Below are 26,886 nucleotides of genomic sequence, written 5' to 3'. Positions count from 1 at the left end.
GTGAGCCTTGTTCAATAGCTTGTAGAGTAACATCAAATTGGTTATGAGGACTTGCTAATAGTATATTTGACCCCGCATTTGCTTAACTAACGTTAGACGTAAGTGTTAACGTTACCTTATAAGGTAAGACTTAAATGATACGGTTGATGATGACCAGTGTTAATAATTGACATTTCATTGAAACTCCAATGTATGTAGTGTAAGTGTATGTCTTTTTATTCATATGAAATAGTAAGGTTCATAAATAATTTAAAAACTGCTCACGTTGACTGAAAAGGAATGACGTGGGAACGATCTATCCAAGTCAAGCTATGATTAGGGTAGGCAATGATGGGCAGAACACTTGACACAAATGTGACATTTTCTCTACTAATGGCTTTTCAGAATAAACACTGATGGATACCCCTGAGAGCCCTACCCAGTCCCCACAATCACCAGAGGAGGAGGAGAAGGGCATCTCTGACAGTGAGTTGTTGGATTCACCAGCTGAGCTAGACCAGGCCGTGTCTGATAGCGAGCTGCTGAATGATGAAGACGATGAGGGCCTGGATGAAGACCGAGTCGGCAGAGACTCAGAACTTGAAGACGATGAGGAGGATGAAGATCTCAGTGGAGCAGCAGTCATGGGAGGAGTAGGAGGAGGCGGTGGTGGTGGTGGAGGGCAAGAGAGAGTGTCAGACCCAGAGGAAGATGGGGTAGATCATAGAGATATGAGGGGTGCCTCTGACCTGCCTGTACACTTTAGTGGTATGATGGATGCCAGCGTGAACGTCCGTCAGTCGGCAGACGAAGATGAGGAAGAGGACGAGCAAGAACACGAGCATGAGGAGCGAATCAGTCCCGAATCGCCGGACTTCGAGCCCGAGCAGAATAGGCCCCTCGGCCTGCCCGAAGAGGAGGAAGATGATGATGAGGAAGAGCAACCAGGTGGCCCTGCCACGGTAAGGGCAGAGGGGGACGAGGAAGAGGAGGATGAAGAGGAGATGATGGAAGCGCGCCGACGGCGACGGGGGGTGGTGGTGAGCGACATGAAGGACGAGTCGTCGTCTGTGTCTCGCGAGCTGGACGAGCACGAGCTGGACTACGACGAGGAGGTCCCCGAGGAGCCCAGCGTGCCCACGCACCCCCAAGAGCAGCCCGAGGAGGAGGACAAGGAGGAGGAGCGGCAAGGCGAGGAGGGGAGCAAGCCGAAGAGAGAGCGGATCCCCATCCTGCCACCCCCATCTGACAAGGACGGCCAGCCCAAAAAGCCAGACGAGTCCCGTGGTCAGGAGCGGGGGAGGAGAGACTCGCTTCGGGACAAGAAGAAGGATGAGGATGATGGAGAGATCGATGAGGGGGAGATAGACGTGAGTAGTAGCCAGCTCTTTATGTTTTCATTGATCAATACCTTTTTTTTGTTAAACTCTAGACTGAATAGATTTTCTGAACACTGGAACAGGAAAATATGTCATGGCTTATATGATAAGAGGAGATTTCAAGTGAAGCAATTAGATACATGCCTCCCTTACATGGTCCTGTGAAAATGCAGGCAAGGGCTTGGGAGAAATTGAGATGTTTTCAGTCCCATGCGGTGTGAAAGTGTGAGTCATGTTTTACTTATGTGCTGTGCGCTGTCCATGGGAATCATTGCATCAAATATTCTACAGAATATGCTAATGTAGTCGGCAGAAAATAGCGTATGACAGAACAAAGTCAACATCAGTATTCACACTGAATGTGAATGTCGGTCTAAAGCTGTAGTGTGCAGTGAAAAAAAGATGAGCTCCATTTGCGGCATAGAGAGCAGCATAGTCTAGTGGTGTGAAATTCATGGCTCATTTGTTCACATTTGGTGATGCCAGCTTGTGAATGACAATCAATGTGTCGTGACTTAACTAAGAAGCGCAAAATGAATGGTCAGATTGTCCATGTATGGTTGTCATTGCCTTTTACTGGTCGATGTAGTATCTTATGCCACTGTTCAGGTTGTTTGCTGTGAAGGCTTGGACCAATCAGACCACAGATGAGAATGCAAAGTCCATGTTTGATTGTATTGGGCTGCAACTACTGGTCAGTGTGCTATGAGAACTCTAGTCAAGTTATGGCCACCTTACACAAAACAACTTTGACAAGATTTGGGAAAGATTCTTGAAAGATTGTAGTCTTTTAACAAATTTTTCAAAATGGGGGGGAATTCCCCCCTTAGGTTATTCATATAGGGGGGATTTACACAGTTTGGGGGGGGGGGGTCAATTCTGATACCAAGTCAAGAATTGCGATTTCGATACTTCTTCGATACATTTTTAAAAATGTATTTGATTTGGGGGCCCCCATCACCTTGACGTCATCAGTGATATTGAATATACTGTAGTGGGATCATTCACAACAGTGGCCATCCTAGATTCTGCTTGACTCTCTCCACACACACAAACACACACTGAAAATGATGGCCTATGTTTCGATTTCATATATTTTTAAATTCATATAGAGTGTATGGATGAATGAATGAATGAATGAATTAATTAATTAATTAATAAATAGGGTTTACTGCACAACATGTAAAATATGTTACCACGACAACATCAATATAAACTGCTGTGAACCTGCTGCATGACTAATCCTCAGCTATTTCTACGTTATTACTAGAGCTGTGGGGAAGGACCACTGGGAGAGAGAGTGAGGGGCTGTGATCACACAGCAATACTTTTACAAACGGCGATATCATGCCTGTTTTAAGCTTACGCAAACCCGACCACAAAACGTTACAGACCAACAGGGTATTCTCCCGACTCACACGATTCTCCACTACTGTGGTTGTGTAGCATTTTATTTTATTGTTGTAGACTATAGCCCAATGTCATCTCGCAATCTTTGTGCAGCAGAGTTATTGTGCGGCCTCGCAGGCACACGTTACCAACCTGACGTAATATATAAAAGATGTGCGAGTGTGTAAAAACTCCATACCTGTGTGAAACTTCAGCCCGGTACACCTGGAAGACCGGTATACTGCCCAGCACTTAGACATGCCTATCCATTCCTCTTTCTGCTCCTACCAAACATTGTTTGGCCAAAGTCAGGTGTGAATATTGGGATGGAGGCCTTGGATCAGGTGTCAGATAGATGGCTGCTTGTTTAATACCTTGTCTGCTTTTCACTGATCTGTCTGTCTACATTGGACTATTCATATGATTGCAAGTACCAGATCAGATGTGATGCTTTGTTGCCCTGGGTTACCACACACTGATGCTGAATAGCTGTGTCTGTGAGTGAGAGTGCACTAAGGCAGAAGTTCTCTTTCTGCATGGTCATAATAAATGTGAACGTAATTGGCAATTTGAGTAGTCTATTTATATTTATTTCAGTTAGTGATTATTAAGTAGCCTACTAAAATTTTGGTATTAAGGATTTTACTCAAAAGATGCGGACTGTTTTTGCTGTTGAAGTGACAGAGAATACCTACTAGTGCAAAAAACGATATGTAGATGTTTATCAGTTGTTTGGCTTTGAATTGATGTATATGAAAATGAAGCGATTCATGTAGTTTTTGGAAGGTTACTTTATCAAAAGGATAACACATGACTGATTGGTTTTGCAGTTTTCTTGTGCCTGTCTTATGTGCTGCAATAAGCAAAAGCTTCGATCAATCAGTCAATGAATCCGTCCCCGCTGCATTTGAAAAGAAAATTGAACATGTATTTCTAATTAGCCTAAAAGGTTTACTGACCGGTGTCTTAGTTCAACCGTTTTCTGTGTTCACATGAATATGAAATTCATAGCCTGGGTGCCATTCAGAACTTAGTCCCGCCCACAACATTTGAGGTCGGGAAGTTCGGTCTGGCATTGCTCCATTGTGGAGCAAGTATGCTCGCCCTAGATCGGGCGGACCAATCAAATCGGGCTTTACGATGATGGACAGGTGAGCAACAGCGCCTGGTCTATCACGTCATCTGAGCACGCTTAGATTAGGCTTATGTTTGAAACAAAAACGCTGTGGCTAGAAGGATACATGGCTTTTAAGACCCCATATGGAAAATGCATATTATTTAATGAGGTTTTATCACTGAAAATTATTATTTCTGAAAACTTTGGCCAAAGTTGAGATGTGGGAAAACTTGTGGTTTCACTTTCATCAAGGGAAAACAGCGATGTTGCATTGCGACATGTTCCCTCGTTTGTTTGAAATCTCTGATTGACCACCTGTTCGAGGGATTTGCGACAGCCTTTCCCAGTTGTTTAACATGTTTGTAGCATATCTGTGTTGAACAGAATTATTTTTAAAAACAGAGGGGATATATAGGCTATCAGTTTTTTCCTAATAGCCTATCCTACTACGTATCTTAGATTTCGCTAATTGTTGTAGACTAGGAGTTATTGACTTTTACAAAAGACCAGAAAACAATGTTAAGGCATTTGTGGAGAAGAAGGATGGTTTGTGTGTTTTCTTCCTACACCTCACGGTAAGCTATTTCGTTGCTCTGATTGGTTAGGTCTATCCAATTGAGTGCAGAGGCATTCCCCCCCTGTATCGGTTGAAACATGCCCCATAATTATGTCCCAATGGAGCAGTATCAGACTCATTCTGACTAGAATTGAGTATGACTTCGTCAGGCTATGAAATTCAAATACTATTTAAACATTGATACATCGATCTCCTAATTTAACTTTTTCCCTTTTTTTCCATCTCTCCCTCTCCTACTGCATATTCTCTCTCTCTCTCTCTCTCTCTCTCTCTCTCTCTCTCTCTCTCTCTCTCTCTCTCTCTCTCTCTCTCTCTCTCTCTCTCTCTCTCTCTCTCTCTCTCTCTCTCTCTCTCTCTCTCTCTCTGCATATCATCTCCAGGATGATGACCTGGAAGAGGGGGAGGTCAAGGACCCCATGGATCGCAAGATTCGACCCCGTCCCACCTGCAGGTTCTTTATTAAAGGTATGTCCTTGGAGGATGTTAGGAGCTGTACATTGGTGAAAGATGTGGAGAGGCTGCGTGCCACAAAGAAGAAACTAATGCTGGTTTGCTCTGCAGGTGTGAATTTCACACCAGCAGCAAAAAATATGTGCAGGCTAATGTTTTAAGAAAAGAAAAAAAATCAATCATGTGTGAAAATAGGCCTGATATTTTGCATGGTGAAAAGATACTCTTAAAGTTAGGATAGGGAACACTGTAAAACGCAGCCAGAGAAGTTAACATTTAGTTGAAGTTTACAACTGAAAAAATCCCACTCCTGCCCACTGGCTTCCCCCTCCAGCCACTCCTTCACAGCACCAGAACGTGACTTACGAGAGCATTCGTCCACACTCATGAGTCAGCAGTGAGGCTGGCATCACCTCCAAGCTGAAATACAGCAACCATGGCGTAAATGTCCACGCCTTCAACCTCCTTAGTTGTCGCTATGCATCCTTTCCACTCAACGAGTTCCTCAGCTCTAATTTTCCAGATGAAAATATATCTTCCTCAGCCGGAGGGACTAGCTCATCCAGGGCTGGCTGCAAATGTTTCAAACTAATGTTACTCCACTGGCACTTTTGTGTCATGACAGATATAAAAACTTTTTTTAAATTATTCATTTTGGGCTACAATTTCATGTATGGCACCCATCAGATTTGAACCTATGATTTTCAGCTTGCTAGTTGAATTGTGTACCACTATGCTACAGAATAATTTCTTAATCGCTAGAGCTACCTTGTACATAGGGAGGCTGCAATCACTCACATGCAGTGCATGTAGGAGCTGAGTGCGTGCCGTGCGTGTAGGCAAGTTGAGTTGATAGACAGATTAGTAACCGATCATTTGTGACAGCCCATTCAAAATGATTGAATGGGCTTTTAATAGCCCTGCAGCTTCCACAGATGACTGATATCTTTGGTTTTTGACGTCGGAGCATTTCATTAATTTGGTTGCTATCAGAGATGTAAAGAGGATTTCAGGTAATAACTAAAAAATGCTTCAGAAATTATCTTTCAGAATTCCCTGACCCATCCTATCTTTAACAGAAATATTAAGTTTGCACTTGTCAATTTCAACAATGTAAATATAAAGCCTAAGTATCTTTCAGTTGTGCTACTTGTTGCTGTTTTCTTCCAAATTGTAAGTCAAGGTGTGTTGTAGCATTTCACCACTAGGGGGTGCTATAGTCAAAAACAAGGTGATGCTGTTTCTGATCCGTTGTATGACTTATGAACCTAATTGGGCTCCTTTTACTGCCAAACATTTTTTAATGTTCCCCTATGTTTTAGCTTAACATTTTCAATAATCATGGATGATTGCTGTGAAAGTATACACTCATCATTTCATGGTGAAAATAGGATTTATGGGCAGGATTTTTTCCCTCTCTTAATCTTTCTCTATTGCTGTATTGCTGTTGAACTCTCTATGTGAGCAGCATAATATTCTAATAATAATAATATAATAAAATTTATTTATATAGCACTTTTCAAGCACAAAGTGCTCCACAGACAAACAAACAAACAAAACAAAGCAAAAAACAAAACAATAGTAATGATAACAATAATAATAATAGTAATAATAATAATGATAAAATAGTAAACTACCAAACTACAAACTATCAAACACAAACTTAACTAAATATATATAAAAAAAAAGAGAATAGGAAAAGTATACAGTATAGTACCCAAGACAAAATAAACAAACAGAAATGATAATAATGATAATAAATGAGCAGAGACATGAGTGGAATCATTCACTATTTAAGGAAAGCAATTTTATATAAGTGGGTCTTTAGACTAGATTTGAAAACAGCCACTGATGGTGCAGATTTGATGTTATAAGGGAGGCTGTTCCAAAGCTTGGGTGCTCTAACTGCAAATGATCGGTCACCCCTAGTTGACAGTTTACTTTCTGGAACAACTAAAATTCCCAGGCTGGAGGTTCTGAGGGGCCGAGTCGGACAGTAGGGAGTTAATAAATCTTTTAAATAGTCAGGTGCCAAACCATGTAATGTTTTATAGTTAATAAGGAGGATTTTAAAATCAATCCTAAAACTCACTGGCAACCAGTGAAGATTGGCCAGAACTGGGGTGATGTGTTCCCTAAATTTAGAATTTGTCAAAAGTCTGGCTGCTGAATTCTGAACAGTCTGTAAACGAGAGATGGAATGACGATTTAAACAGGTGAATAAGGCGTTGCAGTAATCAAGTCTAGATGAGACAAATGCATGTATAATTCTCTCTGTGTCCTTTAAAAAAAAGCATAGATCTGATTTTGGAAATGTTTCTCAGTTGATAATAGCAGGACTGCACAAGGAGTTTTACATGTTGGTCTAATTTTAAATCTGTATCAAATAAAACAAATAAAACGTTTCTAGAAGTAGTCTTGTTATTTGAGGCTAAATTTCCAAGAAAAGTCTTCGCTTGATTATAGACTTTGTCAGGGCCAATGAAAAGGACTTCTGTTTTGTCAGAGGTAAGCTGTAGGAAATTCTGTGACATCCAGTCTTTCACATCAGCTATGCAATCCTGCAGTACAGTTAGCTTGTTAAGCATGTTTGGTTTGACTGAGAGGTACAACTGTGTGTCATCAGCATAGCAGTGAAATGATATGTTATGGCGGCAAATTATGTGGCCTAGAGGTAACATATACAGGGAAAACAATATTGGTCCTAAAATTGAACCTTGGGGAACACCGCAAGTAATAGCTGAGGTAGAGGAAGTAAAATTACCTATTGAAACAAAAAATGTCCTGTTGGACAAATAGGATATGAACCAGTCCAAAGCAGGACCCGTTATGCCAACCCATTCTCTTAGTCTTCTAATTAAAATAGCATGATCAATGGTATCAAAAGCAGCGGTGAGATCCAGCAACAACAGAGTGCTCACCAGAATCAGCTGCCATTAGTAAATCATTGGTTACCCTGATAAGAGCAGTTTCAGTGCTATGCATAGGACGAAAACCTGACTGAAATTTCTCCAGGATGCTATTGCCCTTTAACACTTCAGAAAGTTGCATCAAGACCACCTTTTCCAGAATTTTGGAGATAAAGGGCAATTTAGAGATTGGACGAATTTTTTTTAGAATGGAACGATCAAGGCCAGGTTTCTTTAGGAGGGGCTGGACACTGGCTGTCTTGAAAAGGTCAGGGACACACCCTGAGGAAAGAGAATTATTTAAGATTGATAGCAGACTAGGGCCTGTAGCACTAAACACTTTTTTGAGAAGAGTGGCTGGTAAAATGTCTAAAGGACTAGATAAAGGATTCATTGCTGCAACAATGTCAGTGAGTGTCTGTATAGAGATAGGTCTAAAATAGCTCAGGTTATCAGGGCAAGAAGGGGGACATGGAACATTAGCAAGAGACATCGGAGATGGGATATTTGACCTAATATTAGCAATTATCAATAAAAATGATGAAAACTTTTCTAACTCATCAGCAGAGGATGCCAATACAGTGGCGGGAGTAGGATTCAGGAGGCGATCAATAGTATTGAACAGGAATCTAGAATTGTTTCGATTGTTAGCAATAAGGTTTGAAAAATACTGGGATCTGGCATCTTTGACTGCTTTGTTAAAGGAGGAAGTTAGTTCTTTCAAATGTTGGTAATGAACCAGAAGCTTAGTGGCTTTCCATTTGCGTTCAGTTCTCCTACACAGTGTTTTGAGGCTACGTATTTCATTAGTGATCCAGGGAGATTTGTTAACAATAGGTTTCCTTTTAGTGTGGTGTTAGTATGGTGGTGCATAACTCATTAAATGTGTTAAGCATGTCATCTGTATCTTGTAACCCACCAGCATCAGGCATGGTATCACTAAGTTTGTTAAACAAAGAAGAGAAATTACAGGCAGTGTGATCATTAAAACTGCGAAAACTAACAATATGTGTGAGAGGTGCAACAGCAACTGGGAGAACACTGTCAAAGATGACACAGTAGTGGTCTGATACCAATAGGTCTTTCACTAAAACATTGTTCAGCTCGCAGCCAAGAGAAAAAACTAAATCTAAAGTATCCCCATGTTTGTGAGTTGGATTCTAGTATGTATACACTGTATATGTTCGATTAGTTTTACATGATACATTATCCATATCCTTCATACACAACCGGCCTCCATGCCCTCAGTTCAGTTGCTTGAGATACCGTATTTTCCGGACTATAAGTCACACCGGAGTATAAGTTGCACCAGTCAAAAAATGTCTCATGAAGAGGAAAAAAACATATATATAAATATATATATGTTGCACCTGAGTCGCAGGACCAGCCAAACTATGAAAAAAAAGTGCGACTTATAGTCCAGAAAATACGGTAGCTTGAATGTGTAGAGCAGGGGTCTCCAACCTTTCTGGGAATGAGGGCTATCTGAAGACACAAAATCATACGGAGGGCTACTCATTTCAAACAAACAGACCCTCACCCCTTTTTTTTACGAGGGTAGTCCTCCTAAGTAATAGGCCTATGTGATTTTTACTTTTAAATGATCAATATTGTGTAGGCCTAAATATCTGAATATATCTGAACCTAAAGTCTGAAATATCTCCATGATCTGACAAAAAAGATAATGCACAGTCTTGCTCAGTCATGCATGCCACAAAATTTTCAGCGCTATTATACGGCAGTAGCCTACGGTGGAGAAAAGGCCTGTGAGCTAAAGCAATCGTTTTTCAGTCCCTGAACAATCATGCAAGAACCGTATTTGACGAACATGGAATGGCCACAGAACCTTTGCAAAGATATGCTTCCATTGGCTACACCAGACGAGCAAGTTTTTCCCCCTTTACTGTCTATGCGTGCGAGCAGCGTGTATGCACTCCGCTTCCATTGTTGTTTAAAGATTGAATGGGAAACGGATTTGGAGCCAAAGGCTAAAATTTAACGCAGCTACAATTTGTAATTTGTACAATTTGTGCTACATACATTCTTAAAATGGTTCTGGTCTAAACTTAAATATCTATTGAAAACTTTACAATGGATCGTGTTTTTAGAGCGTGATCTGCAGGCGACTTGTTGGCTATTTTTAGAAACTGCGCTGGGGGCACCTCATAGCCGGGCACCGTTTTGGACACCACTGGTGTGAGTATGTAAAATGCATTTTCGTTATGATGTGGCTGAATGCTCTTGATGCCCTCTAGGGGGCAGCATTGCACAGCATCTTATACAGTTACAGATGGCCTGACGACAAGGGTGCTACTGCTGTTCCGCATTTGCATGTCTGGTGGTGTAAGAAAAGTTCAGAAGCAGGGCTTCACCTAACTAACCATTATTTTTCATAATTGATTAGTCATTCTTGATTAATTAGTTAAATAGTTAATAAATTGTGAAAAAATGATGATCAGTATTTCCTAAACACCCAAGATTTGGTCATCAAATGCCTTGTTTTGTCCACACGCCTAACATATTTAGTTTACTATCATAGAGAAGTAAGTAAATCAGAAAAAATATTAAAGTTTAAGAAGCTGCAATCTGTACATTTTGTGATTTTACGATGAAGTGATTAATAATGATTAATGGTGGTTGACAACTAATTGATGAATTGAATAATTGCTGCAGTCCTACTCAGAAAATGTAGTTTACTTAGAAAACCATGAACTGTATCATGAGGTGTTGTCCAATGGAATTAGTTGTGTACTGACAGGTTGACTGCTTGTTTCGTCTTCACCCCTGGAGTGACATTTTTCTTGTCTGAGGGAAAAGGTTATGAACTATGGTGTTCTAGACTAGATCTTCCTGAAAGAAGATCTAGGTGGGCGGGGCCAGTCTAGGGCAATGTTCCTCATTATTGTGGTTTTGGGCAATGTTCCTCATTATTGTGGTTTTGGCAATGTTTCCATTGATACTGGGTTACACCGGTTATGTGGTTGCCCAGCAACATTGCTCAAAAAGTTACCCCATCTGTCATCACCTTTACATCCAGTATAATATTAGCCCATTTTAGCCGCTTATTTACCACGTTAAGAAATCTGTACTCAGATTTCTCCACAGGTCAAATGCAGTGGCAATCCATAGATTCCCGACCCCTGCACTACAGCAAAGCAAATAATGATGCCTTCAATGTTATAGAACAGTAGCAGAAGTTCAGTTCTTTACACATGCTCTGTTTCTGAGAGAGATTGCATTGCCTTATGTTATGTGAATAGAGTAATATATTTTTCTCTCATTCTTTCTCTCTTTTTTTTGTGTTTGTGTGCTGCAGGGAACTGCACCTGGGGTATGAACTGCAGGTTCATCCATCCTGGAGTGAACGATAAGGGGAACTACTCCCTAATCAGCAAACCAGATCCCTTCTCCCACAACGGGGGCCCGCCAGGTGGACCCCATCCCCTCATGCCTGCCAGTCCTTGGGTGGGTGTTCACCCCTCGGAGAGTTGCACAATGTTTCTCAGTCCAACACAGTATTTGTGTTATTCTGTGCTAATGGTTTTGGAATGGGAGGAATTGTAGCTTATGTGTTTTCAAAAAGGCTTCCACCATGAGTAAACTAATGTATTGATCACCCCCGCCCCCATTCTGTCTTTCTTTGTCATGGTCAGGGTGGCCCGGCTGTTGAGGAGCTTCCCCCACCTCCACCTCCTCTGGACCCCCCAGTGGAAAGTGCATGGGAGCGGGGCCTGAGACACGCCAAAGAGGTATTGTTAACATTTCATATATTGTGTTTGCATTTCAGGTTAATCATGTGTAAGCATTTCATCACAGTTTTTAGATGTGCAGATAGATATGCATACATCTCAAGGATGCCCTCCAATCTGGTTTGGTCATGGCTAGTCTAGTCAGGAGAAGACAGCTTCTGATGGTGCCCAGCTTCATTGAGTATTTTGACCCTTAAAGACCCAAAAAAGGCCCAAACATAAATAATGACATTCATCTAATCTTTTCTAACGATCTGCTAGCTGCCCGCCCCATAAGCAGGCCTTCAAAAAAACGCGTCTCTGTAGGCAGCCTAGGCTCTGAGATCTGCACACAAAAACAATTGCTAAATATAGCCGCAAGCGGCAATGGCGTGCCCGAGCACCTGCGGGCCGCAACCCGTGACATGTCGGAATCCAACAAAGCACCGACGTGGTGCGTTTGTGAAATGTACATATTTGATGCGTGTGCTATTTGTTTTTGTATTTTATTTTCTGCCACATGTACTTGCTTGGCCAGGTGGGGGCGAAATGCAAGGCAGGCCCATTGGGTGTCATCATAATCAGAATATATATTAACCTGAGAAATTTCAGACCATTCATTTTAAGCAAAGAACATTTCTGATACACTTTTTGGTTGGCCAGATGGTGGCGCTATGTTAGGCATGGAAATTACACATGTGAATATCATCACAATAATGATATCCAAATTTTTTGTAAACAGATCAATCACTTAAGGCATTGTCCATTTTCTGGCACATTTCCTGCTTGACCAGGTGGTGGCGCTATGCCAGGCAGGCTCATTGGGTGCCTGGATATCATCATAATTATAATATCTATTACCATGAGAAGTGTCAGACCATTTATTCAAAGCATAGAGCATTTCTGGCACATTTCCTGCTTGGCCAGATGGTGGCGCTATGCTAGGCCTGTGAATTACGAATGTGAATATCATCACAATAATGATGTCTGATATTTTATAAAGTTTCAGATCAATCACTTAAGGCATTGTCCATTTCTGGCACATTTCCTGCTTGGCCAGGTGGTGGCGCTATGTCAGGCAGGCCCATTGGGTGTCTGGATATCATCATAATCATGATATCTATTAACCTGAGAAGTTTCAGACCATTCATTCAATGCACTGTGATTTATGACACATTTCCTCTTTATGTGGTGAGATATTAAAATCATATCAAATATATAAGTTATCAAAAATCCCTTCACAATTTAACATCAGCGACATCTTGGCATAATATTCGCCAAATTTCAAATGAATCTGACAAACCGTCTAGGAGGAGTATGTTCAAATTGATCATGTGAAATCAGTATAATTGTCATTCTTTCTGTTGCCAGGTGGTGGCGCTATGCCAAACATGCATTATGGGCATGTGAATATTATCATTAACATGGTCTTTAATGACCTGTGAAATTTAAAACATTTCAAGCCATGCATTGTGAATTATGACACATTTATTGTTCATGTGGAAGGGTATTAAAATTAATAATTTCGCCATTTCGTCAAATTACAACATATCAAAAAAAGGCTTCACAATTTATAATCAGGAACATCTCGGCGTCATGTATACCAACTTTGACATGAATCGGATCAACCGTCTAGGAGGAGTATGTTAAAATTGATCATGTCCACAACGCACAAAATCTCAATTACCTCACTTCCTGTGGGCGTGGCTAATGACATGTTAATACAAAAGTTGTTTGGTTTTGGGAGTTACATACACTCACCAAATTTGGTGTGTGTATCTAAAACTATATGCCAACCACAAGTCACAGTGACATAAGGGGGCGCTATGGAGTTCCTGGCCAACGCCCGGTGCCAAGATTTTATCCATGTCTATTCACTGTATCACTTGATGTGTGTGCCAAATTTCATGCGTTTTCACCCATGGGAAGCACCTCTTTTGGAATCACAATTCAGCACATATTTCATCACATTAGTCTGCACAAAATCCCAAATATCTCACTTCCTGTTGGGCGTGGCTAATGCATTGTACATAGGAAAGTTGTTCATCTTGGAGAGATACAGACACCTACCAAATTTGGTGTGTGTAGCTGAAATTATATGCCAACCACGGGATCAGTCACCTAAGGAGGCGTAAGGGGGCGCTAGCGAGTCCCTGGGCCATGCCCGGGGCCAAGCTTTTGTACCTAGCTGCTTTGTGTGACACCTGATGTGTGTGTCAAATTTCAAGACTTTTCGTTTATGTTAACCACCTCAAAATATATGCCAACCACGAGATCAGTCACCTAAGGGGGCGCTAGCGAGACCCTGGGCCACGCCCGGAGTCAAACTCTTGTACATAACTGCGATGCGAGACACTTGACGTGTGTGCCACATTTCAAGAGTTTTCGACAATGTTAACCACTTCAAAAACAGGAAAGCAAAAAAGTAGAATAATGAATAATAATAATAAATATAGCCGCAAGCGGCAATGGCGGGCCCGAGCACCTGCGGGCCGCAAGCCGTGACATGTCGGAATCCAACAAAGCACCGACGTGGTTCATTTGTGAAATGTACATATTTGATGCGTGTGCTATTTGTTTTTGTATTTTATTTTCTGCCACATGTACTTGCTTGGCCAGGTGGGGGCGCAATGCAAGGCAGGCCCATTGGGTGTCATCATAATCATAATATATATTAACCTGAGAAATTTCAGACCATTCATTTTAAGCAAAAAACATTTCTGATACACTTTTTGGTTGGCCAGATGGTGGCGCTATGTTAGACATGGAAATTAGACATGTGAATATCATCACAATAATGATATCCAAAATTTGTGTAAACTTCAGATCAATCACTTAAGGCATTGTCCATTTCTGGCACATTTCCTGCTTGACTAGGTGGTGGCGCTATGCCATTGGGTGTCTGGATATCATCATAATCATAATATCTATTACCATGAGAAGTGTCAGACCATTTATTCAAAGCATAGAGCATTTCTGGCACATTTCCTGCTTGGCCAGATGGTGGCGCTATGCTAGGCCTGTGAATTACGAATGTGAATATCATCACAATAATGATGTCTGATATTTTATAAAGTTTCAGATCAATCACTTAAGGCATTGTCCATTTCTGGCACATTCCCTGCTTGGCCAGGTGGTGGCGCTATGTCAGGCAGGCCCATTGGGTGTCTGGATATCATCATAATCATGATATCTATTAACCTGAGAAGTTTCAGACCATTCATTCAATGCACTGTGATTTATGACACATTTCCTGTTTATGTGGTGAGATATTAAAATCATATCAAATATATAAGTTATCAAAAATCCCTTCACAATTTAACATCAGCGACATCTTGGCATAATGTTTGCCAAATTTCAAATGAATCTGACAAACCGTCTAGGAGGAGTATGTTCAAATTGATCATGTGAAATCAGTATAATTGTCATTCTTTCTGTTGCCAGGTGGTGGCGCTATGCCAAACATGCATTATGGGCATGTGAATATTATCATTAACATGGTCTTTAATGACCTGTGAAATTTAAAACATTTCAAGCCATGCATGGTGAATTATGACACATTTATTGTTCATGTGGAAGGGTATTAAAATTAATAATTTCGCCATTTCGTCAAATTACAACATATCAAAAAAAGGCTTCACAATTTATAATCAGGAACATTTCGGCGTCATGTATACCAACTTTGACATGAATCGGATCAACCGTCTAGAAGGAGTATGTTAAAATTGATCATGTCCACAACGCACAAAATCTCAATTACCTCACTTCCTGTGGGCGTGGCTAATGACATGTTAATACAAAAGTTGTTTGGTTTTGGGAGTTACATACACCCACCAAATTTGGTGTGTGTATATAAAACTATATGCCAACCACAAGTCACAGTGACATAAGGGGGCGCTATGGAGTTCCTGGCCAACGCCCGGTGCCAAGCTTTTATCCATGTCTATTCACTGTATCACTTGATGTGTGTGCCAAATTTCATGCATTTTCACCCATGGGAAGCACCTCTTTTGGGATCACAATTCAGCACATATTTCATCACATTAGTCTGCACAAAATCCCAAATATCTCACTTCCTGTTGGGCGTGGCTAATGCATTGCACATAGGAAAGTTGTTCATCTTGGAGAGATACAGACACCTACCAAATTTGGTGTGTGTAGCTGAAATTATATGCCAACCACGGGATCAGTCACCTAAGGAGGCGTAAGGGGGCGCTAGCGAGTCCCTGGGCCATGCCCGGGGCCAAGCTTTTGTACCTAGCTGCTTTGTGTGACACCTGATGTGTGTGTCAAATTTCAAGACTTTTCGTTCATGTTAACCACCTCAAAATATATGCCAACCACGAGATCAGTCACCTAAGGGGGCGCTAGCGAGACCCTGGGCCACGCCCGGAGTCAAACTCTTGTACATAACTGCGATGCGTGACACTTGACGTGTGTGCCACATTTCAAGAATTTTTGGCAATGTTAACCACTTCAAAAACAGGAAAGCAAAAAAGTAGAATAATGAATAATAATAATAAATATAGCCGCAAGCGGCAATGGCGGGCCCGAGCACCTGCGGGCCGCAACCCGTGACATGTCGGAATCCAACAAAGCACCGACGTGGTGCATCTGTGAAATGTACATATTTTATGCGTGTGCTATTTGTTTTCGTATTTTATTTTCTGGCACATATCCTGCTTGACCAGGTGGTGGCGCTATGCCAGGCAGGCCCATTGGGTGTCTGGATATCATCATAATCATAATATCTATTAACCTGAGAAGTTTCAGACCATTTATTCAAAGCATTGAGCATTTCTGGCACACTATCTGCTTGGCCAGATGGTGGCGCTATGCTAGGCCTGTGAATTACGCATGTGAATATCATCACAATAATGATATCCAATATTTAATAAACTTTCAGATCAATCACTTAAGGCATTGTCCATTTCTGGCACATTTCCTGCTTGACCAGGTGGTGGCGCTATGGCAGACAGGCCCATTGGGTGTCTGGATATCATCATAATCATAATATCTATTAACCTGAGAAGTTTCAGACCATTTATTCAAAGCATTGAGCATTTCTGGCACATTTCCTGCTTGGCCAGATGGTGGCGCTATGCTAGGCCTGTGAATTACGCTTGTGAATATCATCACAATAATGCTATCCAATATTTTATAAAGTTTCAGATCAATCACTTAAGGCATTTTCCATTTCTGGCACATATCTTGCTTGGCCAGGTGGTGGCGCTATGCCAGGCAGGCCCATTGGGTGTCTGGATATCATCATAATCATGATATCTATTAACCTGAAAAGTTTCAGACCATTCATTCAATGCACTGTGATTTATGACACATTTCCTGTTTATGTGGTGAGATATTAAAATCATATCAAATATATTACAACATTCAAAAATCCCTTCACAATTTAACATCAGCGACATCTTGGCATAATGTTTGCCAAATTTCAAATGAATCTGACCAACCGTCTAGGAGGAGTATGTTCAAATTGATCATGTGAAATCAGTATAATTGTCATTCTTTCTGTTGCCAGGTGGTGGCGCTATGCCAAACATGCATTATGGGCATGTGAATATTATCATTAACATGGTCTTTAATGACCTGTGAAATTTAAAACATTTCAAGCCATGCATGGTGAATTATGACACATTTATTGTTCATGTGGAATGGTATTAAAATTAATAATTTCGCCATGTCGTCAAATTACAACATATCAAAAAAAGGCTTCACAATTTATAATCAGGAACATCTCAGCGTCATGTATACCAACTTTGACATGAATCGGATCGATCATGCCCACAACGCACAAAATCTCAATTACCTCACTTCCTGTGGGCGTGGCTAATGGCATGTTAATACAAAAGTTGTTTGTTTTTGGGAGTTACATACACCCACCAAATTTGGTGTGTGTATCTAAAACTATATGCCAACCACAAGTCACTGTGACGTAAGGGGGCGCTATGGAGTTCCTGGGCAACGCCCGGTGCCAAGCTTTTATCCCTGTCTATTCACTGTACCACTTGATGTGTGTGCTAAATTTCATGCGTTTTTGACTATGTTAACCACCTCAAAATATTTGCCAACCACGAGATCAGTCACCTAAGGAGGCGCTAGCGAGTCCCTGGGCCACGCCCGGGGTCAAGCTCTTGTACCTAACTGCGATGCATGACACCTGACGCGTGTGCCAAATTTCAAGAGGTTTCGACCATGTTAACCACCTCAAAAACAGGAAAGCAAAAAAGTGAAATAACAATAATAATAATAATAATAATCCTTACAAAAACAATAGGGCCTTGCGCCCTTCGGGTGCTCGGGCCCTAATAATAATCCTTACAAAAACAATAGGGCCTTGCGCCCTTCGGTGCTCGGGCCCTAAATATAGCCGCAAGCGGCAATGGTGGGCCCGAGCACCTGCGGGCCGCAACCCGTGACAATTGGAATTCGGAATCCAACAAAGCACCAACGTGATGCGTTTGTGAAATGTACATATTTGATGCCTGTGCTATTTCTTTTTAGGGCCCGAGCACCGAAGGGCGCAAGGCCCTATTGTTTTTGTAAGGATTATTATTATTATTATTATTCATTATTCTACTTTTTTGCTTTCCTGTTTTTCAAGTGGTTAACATTGTCGAAAACTCTTGAAATGTGGCACACACGTCAAGTGTCTCACATCGCAGTTATGTACAAGAGTTTGACTCCGGGCGTGGCCCAGGGTCTCGCTAGCGCCCCCTTAGGTGACTGATCTCGTGGTTGGCATATATTTTGAGGTGGTTAACATAAACGAAAAGTCTTGAAATTTGAGACACACATCAGGTGTCACACAAAGCAGCTAGGTACAAAAGCTTGGCCCCGGGCATGGCCCAGGGACTCGCTAGCGCCCCCTTACGCCTCCTTAGGTGACTGATCCCGTGGTTGGCATATAATTTCAGCTACACACACCAAATTTGGTAGGTGTCTGTATCTCTCCAAGATGAACAACTTTCCTATGTACAATGCATTAGCCACGCCCAACAGGAAGTGAGATATTTGGGATTTTGTGCAGACTAATGTGATGAAATATGTGCTGAATTGTGATCCCAAAAGAGGTGCTTCCCATGGGTGAAAACGCATGAAATTTGGCACACACATCAAGTGATACAGTGAATAGACATGGATAAAAGCTTGGCACCGGGCGTTGGCCAGGAACTCCATAGCGCCCCCTTATGTCACTGTGACTTGTGGTTGGCATATAGTTTTAGATACACACACCAAATTTTGTGGGTGTATGTAACTCCCAAAACCAAACAACTTTTGTATTACCATGTCATTAGCCACGCCCACAGGAAGTGAGGTAATTGAGATTTTGTGCGTTGTGGACATGATCAATTTTAACATACTCCTCCTAGACGGTTGATCCGATTCATGTTAAAGTTGGTATACATGACGCCGAGATGTTCCTGATTATAAATTGTGAAGCCTTTTTTTGATATGTTGTAATTTGACGAAATGGCGAAATTATTAATTTTAATACCCTTCCACATGAACAATAAATGTGTCATAATTCACCATGCATGGCTTGAAATGTTTTAAATTTCACAGGTCATTAAAGACCATGTTAATGATAATATTCACATGCCCATAAAGCATGTTTGGCATAGCGCCACCACCTGGCAACAGAAAGAATGACAATTATACTGATTTCACATGATCAATTTGAACATACTCCTCCTAGACGGTTTGTTAGATTCATTTGAAATTTGGCGAATATTATGCCAAGATGTCGCTGATGTTAAATTGTGAAGGGATTTTTGATAACTTATATATTTGATATGATTTTAATATCTCACCACATAAACAGGAAATGTGTCATAAATCACAGTGCATTGAATGAATGGTCTGAAACTTCTCAGGTTAATAGATATCATGATTATGATGATATCCAGACACCCAATGGGCCTGCCTGACATAGCGCCACCACCTGGCCAAGCAGGGAATGTGCCAGAAATGGACAATGCCTTAAGTGATTGATCTGAAACTTTATAAAATATCAGACATCATTTTTGTGATGATATTCACATTCGTAATTCACAGGCCTAGCATAGCGCCACCATCTGGCCAAGCAGGAAATGTGCCAGAAATGCTCTATGCTTTGAATAAATGGTCTGACACTTCTCATGGTAATAGATATTATAATTATGATGATATCCAGACACCCAATGAGCCTGCCTGGCATAGCGCCACCACCTGGTCAAGCAGGAAATGTGCCAGAAAATGGACAATGCCTTAAGTGATTGATCTGTTTACAAAAAATTTGGATATCATTATTGTGATGATATTCACATGTGTAATTTCCATGCCTAACATAGCGCCACCATCTGGCCAACCAAAAAGTGTATCAGAAATGTTCTGGGGGGGTGGGGGGGCAAGCACTTTTGAATTTTGGAAAACACTTTCCATTTACATCGGGATTTTGCAAACATTCAGTGTCAGAGTCAATAAAATGAGCCCTTCAACGAAATTGACAAGCAGCTGTAAGTAGGCTAGACTAAGCATGCTAAATTTGACATCCAAACAGTATTCTAACGTTAGCTTTGAGATACTGTATGATTTCATAACTTAACTTAGTTTAGTCTCTTCAATGTAGCCTACTATGTTGTGATAAGACCTTAGCAGAGTTCACTTTAATGCACCAGTTTTGAACAAATTTGCGCAGCATGGTCACGATGCTAAGTGGATTTATAAGCAATTTAGCCAGAAGTCTTCTATGCAATGCTTCTATGTGGCAACAACAATCCTTCAACAATCGTGAATATTTTGTTAAATGTACATGCAGAGGAGTGCAGCGGGCTACGAGAGAGAGCGGTGTGGGGCAAGGAAAGGCTGCGTGCGTAAAAAGCGCAGCTCAATGGCAATGCAAGGATTTGACCTTATATTTAAATTAAATTAAATTAAACATAGAATATTCATCTGTGGCGGCCGATTTTTATTTCGTGGCGCCCCGCCACAGATTAGTCAATGTATGGGAAACACTGACTTGCTTGGCCAGGTGGGGGCGCAATAGCCTAGAAATCTAGACGCGCCCCTAGCAAATTACATTTGCTGCCAGGGCTAGTCTAGCAACTCTCTGTTGGCTTGTGAGCTCCAGAAATCGAAACTCAATCAGGCCAATGAAATCGTGTACAGAGTCGTTAGGTGGGCTTAACATAATGATTGATGGCAGAGTTGCAACGGTTTGGCTTGAATTCCCTGCTACTTGAAAACGAATAAGATGGCTGTTGCTGTTGGCAAACAGTGTGACACGAGTTAAGCTTTTATTAAGTTGGCAAACGTTTGAACTAGCCAACTAGCTCCGCTGGTGGGAAACGCATGGGACTCATAGCGCTGCCGCTGTCCTAGCGTGCAGAGGGAATTTGAAAGACAACTGATTATCCCGCCCCTCGGACTGAGCACTGCGAACGGTGAGTGCCCAGACCCTACATTTTAATGTGGGTCTGGCTCGTCAGGCTAGGGGCGCAATGCAAGGCAGGCCCATTAGGTGTCATCATAATCATAATATATATAAACCATTCATTTTAAGCAAAGAACATTTCTGATACACTTTTTGGTTGGCCAGATGGTGGCGCTATTTTAGGCATGGAAATTACACATGTGAATATCATCACATAATAATATTCCAACATTTTTGTAAACTTTCAGATCGATCACTTAAGGCATTGTCCATTTCTGGCACATATCCTGCTTGACCAGATGGTGGCACTATGCCAGGCAGGCCCATTGGGTGTCTGGATGTCATCATAATCATAATATCTATTAACCTGAGAAGTTTCAGACCATTTATTCAAAGCATAGAGCATTTCTGGCACATTTCCTGCTTGGCCAGATGGTGGCACTATGCTAGACCTGTGAATTACGCATGTGAATATCATCACAATAATGATATCCAATATTTTATAAACTTTCAGATCAATCACTTAAGGCATTGTCCATTTCTGGCACATTTCCTGCTTGGCCAGGTGGTGGCGCTATGCCAGGCAGGCCCATTGGGTGTCTGGATATTATCATAATCATAATATCTATTAACCTGAGAAGTTTCAGACCAGTTAAGACAATAAATGTGTCTTAATTCACCATGCATGGCTTGAAATGTTTTAAATTTCACAGTTCTTTGAATACCATGGTAGTGATGATATTCACATGCCCATAACGCATATTTGGCATAGCACCACCACCTGGCAACAGAAAGAATGGCAATTACACTGATGTCACATGATCAATTTTAACATACTTCTCCTAGACGGTTTGTCAGACAATCCTGTGTACATATTTTCATTTCCGAGCGAAGGAACTACTCATCCCATGAACCACCGCGCCTCACTGAATAATATAGGCAAAATCGGCGCAATTTATTTTGCCAATGAAACCATTTCCAACCGGCGACAGCACGCGAACCCTTTCCTCCAAACAGTGATTTTTATATAGTGAATGTGCAGTTAATAGCAGTTATTTCAGGAGTAATCATGTAAGTCGGGCTGATGCATGGACCGGTGCATGGTCTGCCCTTGGACCACCATATTCAGTTTATTAATTTGCCGTGAATTATTACACAAAATGTTTATTAAATGCACGAAGAAGTATTCCTAGGTTAATGATTGATATGAAACATACAGTATGAAGGCTACAGTAGCCTAGCTAATGTTAACTAGCAGCATTAACGTTACCAACCTCCCTGCTTAACTCACCACAACTTTGTAGGTCTTGTCCCTCATGCTGGCCCTTACAAAACCCACAAGCTGACTCTCGGACACACAACAGTCAATAATGTGACCCGATTTAAAGTGGCTTTCACCCCTTTGTACACTGACTAAAACATAATATATTTCATACCTGTGTTGCAGTATGTAGGCTAATGTTAGCTGCATTATGTAATGACATACAATCTCGGAAATGCTAAAGGTTAGCCTGTCGGCTACCTGAAAAGTTTGAGTGTTTGAACTAACATTTACAGTGGTCTATTTGATAGTGTATTGGCCCTGACTAAGTTCGTGTGATGTATAAACTACAATCCTTGTTGATACAAGTACCAATATTCGTCAAGAAAGTTTTTAATCATATTAAGATTTTCGCCATAGGCAGTAAAATACTCCGCCATCTTTGTCAATAATTTTCGCTGAGAGTTTCAAACTATGACCATAACGGCCTTTCCACCAATCAGAGGCATCACTGTGGGATTGTGGGTAATGAAGTACTTATCGCGAATAGGCATAAAAGGCATTTATCTCAACAAGGTTAGTGCCCCATGAACTCTTGGCGTCTATATGAGCATATACAATCGCTTAGTACAGCCGTATCTGGTTTTAAGTTTAAGTCTACCACTACTCACTGTGCCTCTCCTCCAACTGGAGGCTCTTTTAGTGGATTCTTCTGATAGTCTATTCTTGGCAGCATGTGTCACACAGGCTGTGTGGGGATCCCTGGCAGCTGACCTCCATGTCTGCCACCCTTTAGTTGACCACATTAGTCCTCAGTGTAGTAGATGGTGCGACTCCTAGATGTGGTAGTAGGCGCATATCTGAAAAAAATATCATACCATCATCATCTCCTATAATCAAATCGCAAATCGCAATATCTGAAAAAAGCCCTACTCTGGAGCATCCTTTCCAGCTCCGCTCTCCCCTCACATCCATTTGCTGACCAACGTTGGAAGGGCTTGGCTGAGACCAGAGACTCTTCTCCCTTCTGTTCCGTTCCATGTTTCCTCCACCTTTCCTGCTCGAAGATATCTGTGAGCATGAAGAGTTCTTTGTTACGGCGTTATCTGTACCTGCCTTGGGTCAATAATGTCTTGCTGCCTTTACAGAATGTACTCCATGGTTCCTCCTGCCACACAGCTTCCCTCATGTACCTAGTTGGTCTTCCCCACCTGTGCCAAGGTTCATTGGGTTCACAGGGATGATTATATTAGGAAAGGCAAATTCTGATCAATGAACAATGCTGAAATCAAATGTCGAAACTCCCCAGTAACACTTGTTGATTGAGGTGCATTCTCGCCTGTCCCGGATATAGTTTGTTATCATAATAGTAATAATAATAATCATAATAATAATAAAATGAATGTAGCCCAGGACATCTCGCTCTAGACGCACTCATTATCACCACGAAACATGAACATCTTATGAACACAAAGAGTTGCTTCAAAACTTTTATTGGTATGAGGCAGGTGTGAAAACTCAATACAAATTCAATTGAGAAAATCTCTACGCAGAACTCTTTCTTACCATTAGTAGAGGTCCTGGGTAAGATTTGTATGCACTTCATTTAGCGGAGAATATCTCAACTGTTATAGACTAATATGACCCCATTGAACAACGTGGGATGTGTGCCAAAATCTCTACCCGGGACGGAAATCCTGATGACACTATTATCACACTACAGGTGAATGGGACTTTTTTTTCCCTTTATAGATATCCCCATACATTTCTACCAGATTAATCTTCATATTAAGAGAAATACTTTTTGCATTACATTTTGCCTAAAAAATAAAATAAAATATGCAAATGAGGCAATACCTCATTAAATATGCGTACATATAAACCCTTGAAGCTACAGATTTTCTGAGGTGATCACAGTGTTCACAGTGACTATAATTATAAGGTCTTAGAAGAGTGTAAGCATTCTGATTTGATATAAAAAAATGGCTAAAAAATAGTCAACCTATTACATACAACTAGTGACCTACATACAATTGCCAGTTATTTATTAACCTAAACTTAAAAAGCTTACATTCCCTACCTGTTCTAAATATTGCAGTCATCACGCCATCACCTACAACTTTTTTTTCTCCAACAAAAGTTTACTTTGCAGCCATAGTGACCTAATGTCATAGCAGAGCACATGGCTGTAAAGCAAGAAAAGCAAGGAAATCTATTGGCAAGTGTGCACACAAGAATGGGTGTCCCTGTCGGGTAGCTGGTATCTGTTGTTGCAAGTACTGCAAATGCAAGGGAGACTATAGATGTAAAAAATCCTATCACTGAATGAGGTCTCATCATCATCCCCATACCTGGACTCTGTTGTGAAAGTTTTACCTTGCAACACAGAGAATAAAGCTGTTGTATTTTGTATTTTTCACTTTAACGTTCCAATGATGATAGCAAGGTTGGATATAAACTTCGTTTTTGCCCCCAGGCAACATTGTACCATTGCGGAATGAAAATCAATATTTTACAGATGTGAAGTTATAATAATACAAATTACAAAATACCTTTTTTGTATTTTGTACAAGGTATACAAATACCTTGCAATTCCATGCAAAGGTCATCCTTACAATGGAAAAAAAAGTTGTGCATACACAAATAGAACTGTTGTTAAAATCTTCATTTAGGTCTATATTTTATTGTTTGTAACTGATCTGATTGAATTTGATGGAGAATTACACTCTTTTTACATCATAAATATGGTGTGCAACCATACAGAAACAACATTTTTCACATGGTAATATTATACATATTTAAAAAGTGGATAAATGGACCCAAGGTTCAAAGAAATTGTGTCATTTGACAAATTCCAGATTGACAAGGGAATGGTAGAGTAATGTCTATGCTCAGCTTGCCTTTAAGAGCACAACTCCTTACTTTTGTAAGGCTTTTGTTTTTAGGTCAGCAAGTTCCATGGCCATGTCACATCCATAACGTTTTTATAGGAAAAGTTTATGCTACACATACAGTGTTTATGCGACAATGTCCATAGTGTCTGTGCAAAGCTGATTTATATCAATGTAAAGTGTGATGACCAAATTGTGCCCCTTTCTTACTTTTAAAACCTTTAATGGTGCGTTATGGATGTGAGGTTATGGATGTTACATAATGTGAATTTACAAGACTGGAGACTTTGTTATACCTCAAAGCCGATAAAACGTCTGTTCTAGTGGCATGTCAGTTTCAACGCATTTCACCTTAGTGTTTAGGCCTACAATTGACATTTGAAAGATTATTAGGTTGATCAAAACCACAAAGAGGCCTTGCCTAACTATTAGCAAAACAAACATAATATTAAAATACCTCCAGTGATTAGCCTAGCCATAGCCTATTTTCAAGTGGCCTAATAACGAAAATCTGAGCGATTATCTTCCTGTAACTGTCATACTGTTGTTGTACAGTAACTGGATTATCGTGTTAGCTGTTGAAGATGGCTGACTTTGCAGCTGGAGTTAACATAGCAACCTCCTTCTGTTGCAGATCTGTTCAGCTTGCCGCTCAAGTCTGCTTAACACAATTTAATTTTAATTGTGACTCGATATGCCAACATTTGAGGTGTCAGGTTCTCTGTAGCTAATACCCACAGAGTAACATTAGTAACGGCAGCAATAAACTAGATGTACCGCATAGCGGTACAAAATATGACCGCCTCTCAGTCCTGCATATTCTCTTCGCAAAAATAAATCACGCTTGTCAATTTGTCTCCATCTCCTACTCCTGCAACTCATGTGCATGTAAATGAGTGTGTGCATATGTGAGTTTGCTTTTGTTTATAAGAGTGTGTGTGTGTGTGTGTGTGTCTGTGTGTGTGCATGTGCGTATGCGTGCCTGTGTTTGTGTGTGTGTGTGTGTGTGTGTGCGTGTGTGCGTGTGTGCGTGTGTGTTTCCATGCGCACATGCGTATGCGTGCCTGTGTGTGTGTTGTGTCTGCATTCGTGTGTGTGTGTCTGTGTGTGTGTGTGTGTGTGTGTGTGTGTGTGTGCTTGCCTGCCTGTCTGTATGTGTTTATGTGTCTGTGTGCTTGCCTGTCAGTATGTGTGCGTGTGTGTGTGTGCACTTGCGCATGCATGTACTTTATGTGTGCAAATCACAAATGAGTGGGTATGGGTTAGGTTCATGCGGGCTCTTGAGACTAACATACCATAAATATTTTGTCATCTTGGGTGCAACGGTTCAGGTAGGGCTAGTTATTTAGGGGAGTGGCCACCAAGTTTCATGTTCCCTGGTGTTTCAGTAACCAGGGAATCACTGACCAAAATTTCATTCTTAGGATGAAATTGATTATATGAAATTTGAGGATTTCTCAGTATTCAGAGGACAGAGGTTACATTAAAAGTTATACAAATTAATTCACTGATACTAATTTTGCCCCCACTCTAAGGCATTTTGTTTACCAATATGAGTCCAATTGTCACATCCATAACGCTGGAACTGCCCTATACCATTTCCTTAAAGGAGAAATTCAGTGTGATATTGACCTAAAGTGTGTTGAAACATGATACCGAGTGTGAACTTTTGTCTCCTAGCTCATCTCGGCTTGTCCCCTGCACTCCGAAATCTGGCGCTATTTAGCCGATGCTACCAACAGGTTTTCGATGGGGGTGAATCATACCTGTTCATTC

General features: G+C 41.0%; 1 protein-coding gene across 1 annotated transcript in view; it reads left to right on the top strand.

Annotated features, from left to right (window-relative positions):
• Window positions 1–26,886, top strand: part of zc3h18 (zinc finger CCCH-type containing 18) — a 69,723-nt gene that overhangs the window by 751 nt on the left and 42,086 nt on the right. The window contains exons 2-5 of the mRNA XM_076267752.1: window positions 385–1,349; window positions 4,822–4,906; window positions 11,117–11,265; window positions 11,454–11,549. Of these exons, the coding sequence (XP_076123867.1) occupies window positions 396–1,349; window positions 4,822–4,906; window positions 11,117–11,265; window positions 11,454–11,549 (1,284 nt within the window). The 5' untranslated portion in view covers window positions 385–395. The remainder of the gene's footprint in view (window positions 1–384; window positions 1,350–4,821; window positions 4,907–11,116; window positions 11,266–11,453; window positions 11,550–26,886) is intronic.

The sequence above is a fragment of the Alosa pseudoharengus genome, unplaced genomic scaffold (assembly GCF_046254945.1).
Source record: "Alosa pseudoharengus isolate Yale_2024_CS ecotype anadromous, Long Island Sound unplaced genomic scaffold, YU_APseudo_1.1 YU_APseudo_1.1_scf_10, whole genome shotgun sequence".
Taxonomy (NCBI): domain Eukaryota; kingdom Metazoa; phylum Chordata; class Actinopteri; order Clupeiformes; family Clupeidae; genus Alosa; species Alosa pseudoharengus.
This window is presented reverse-complemented; position numbering and strand designations above follow the sequence as displayed.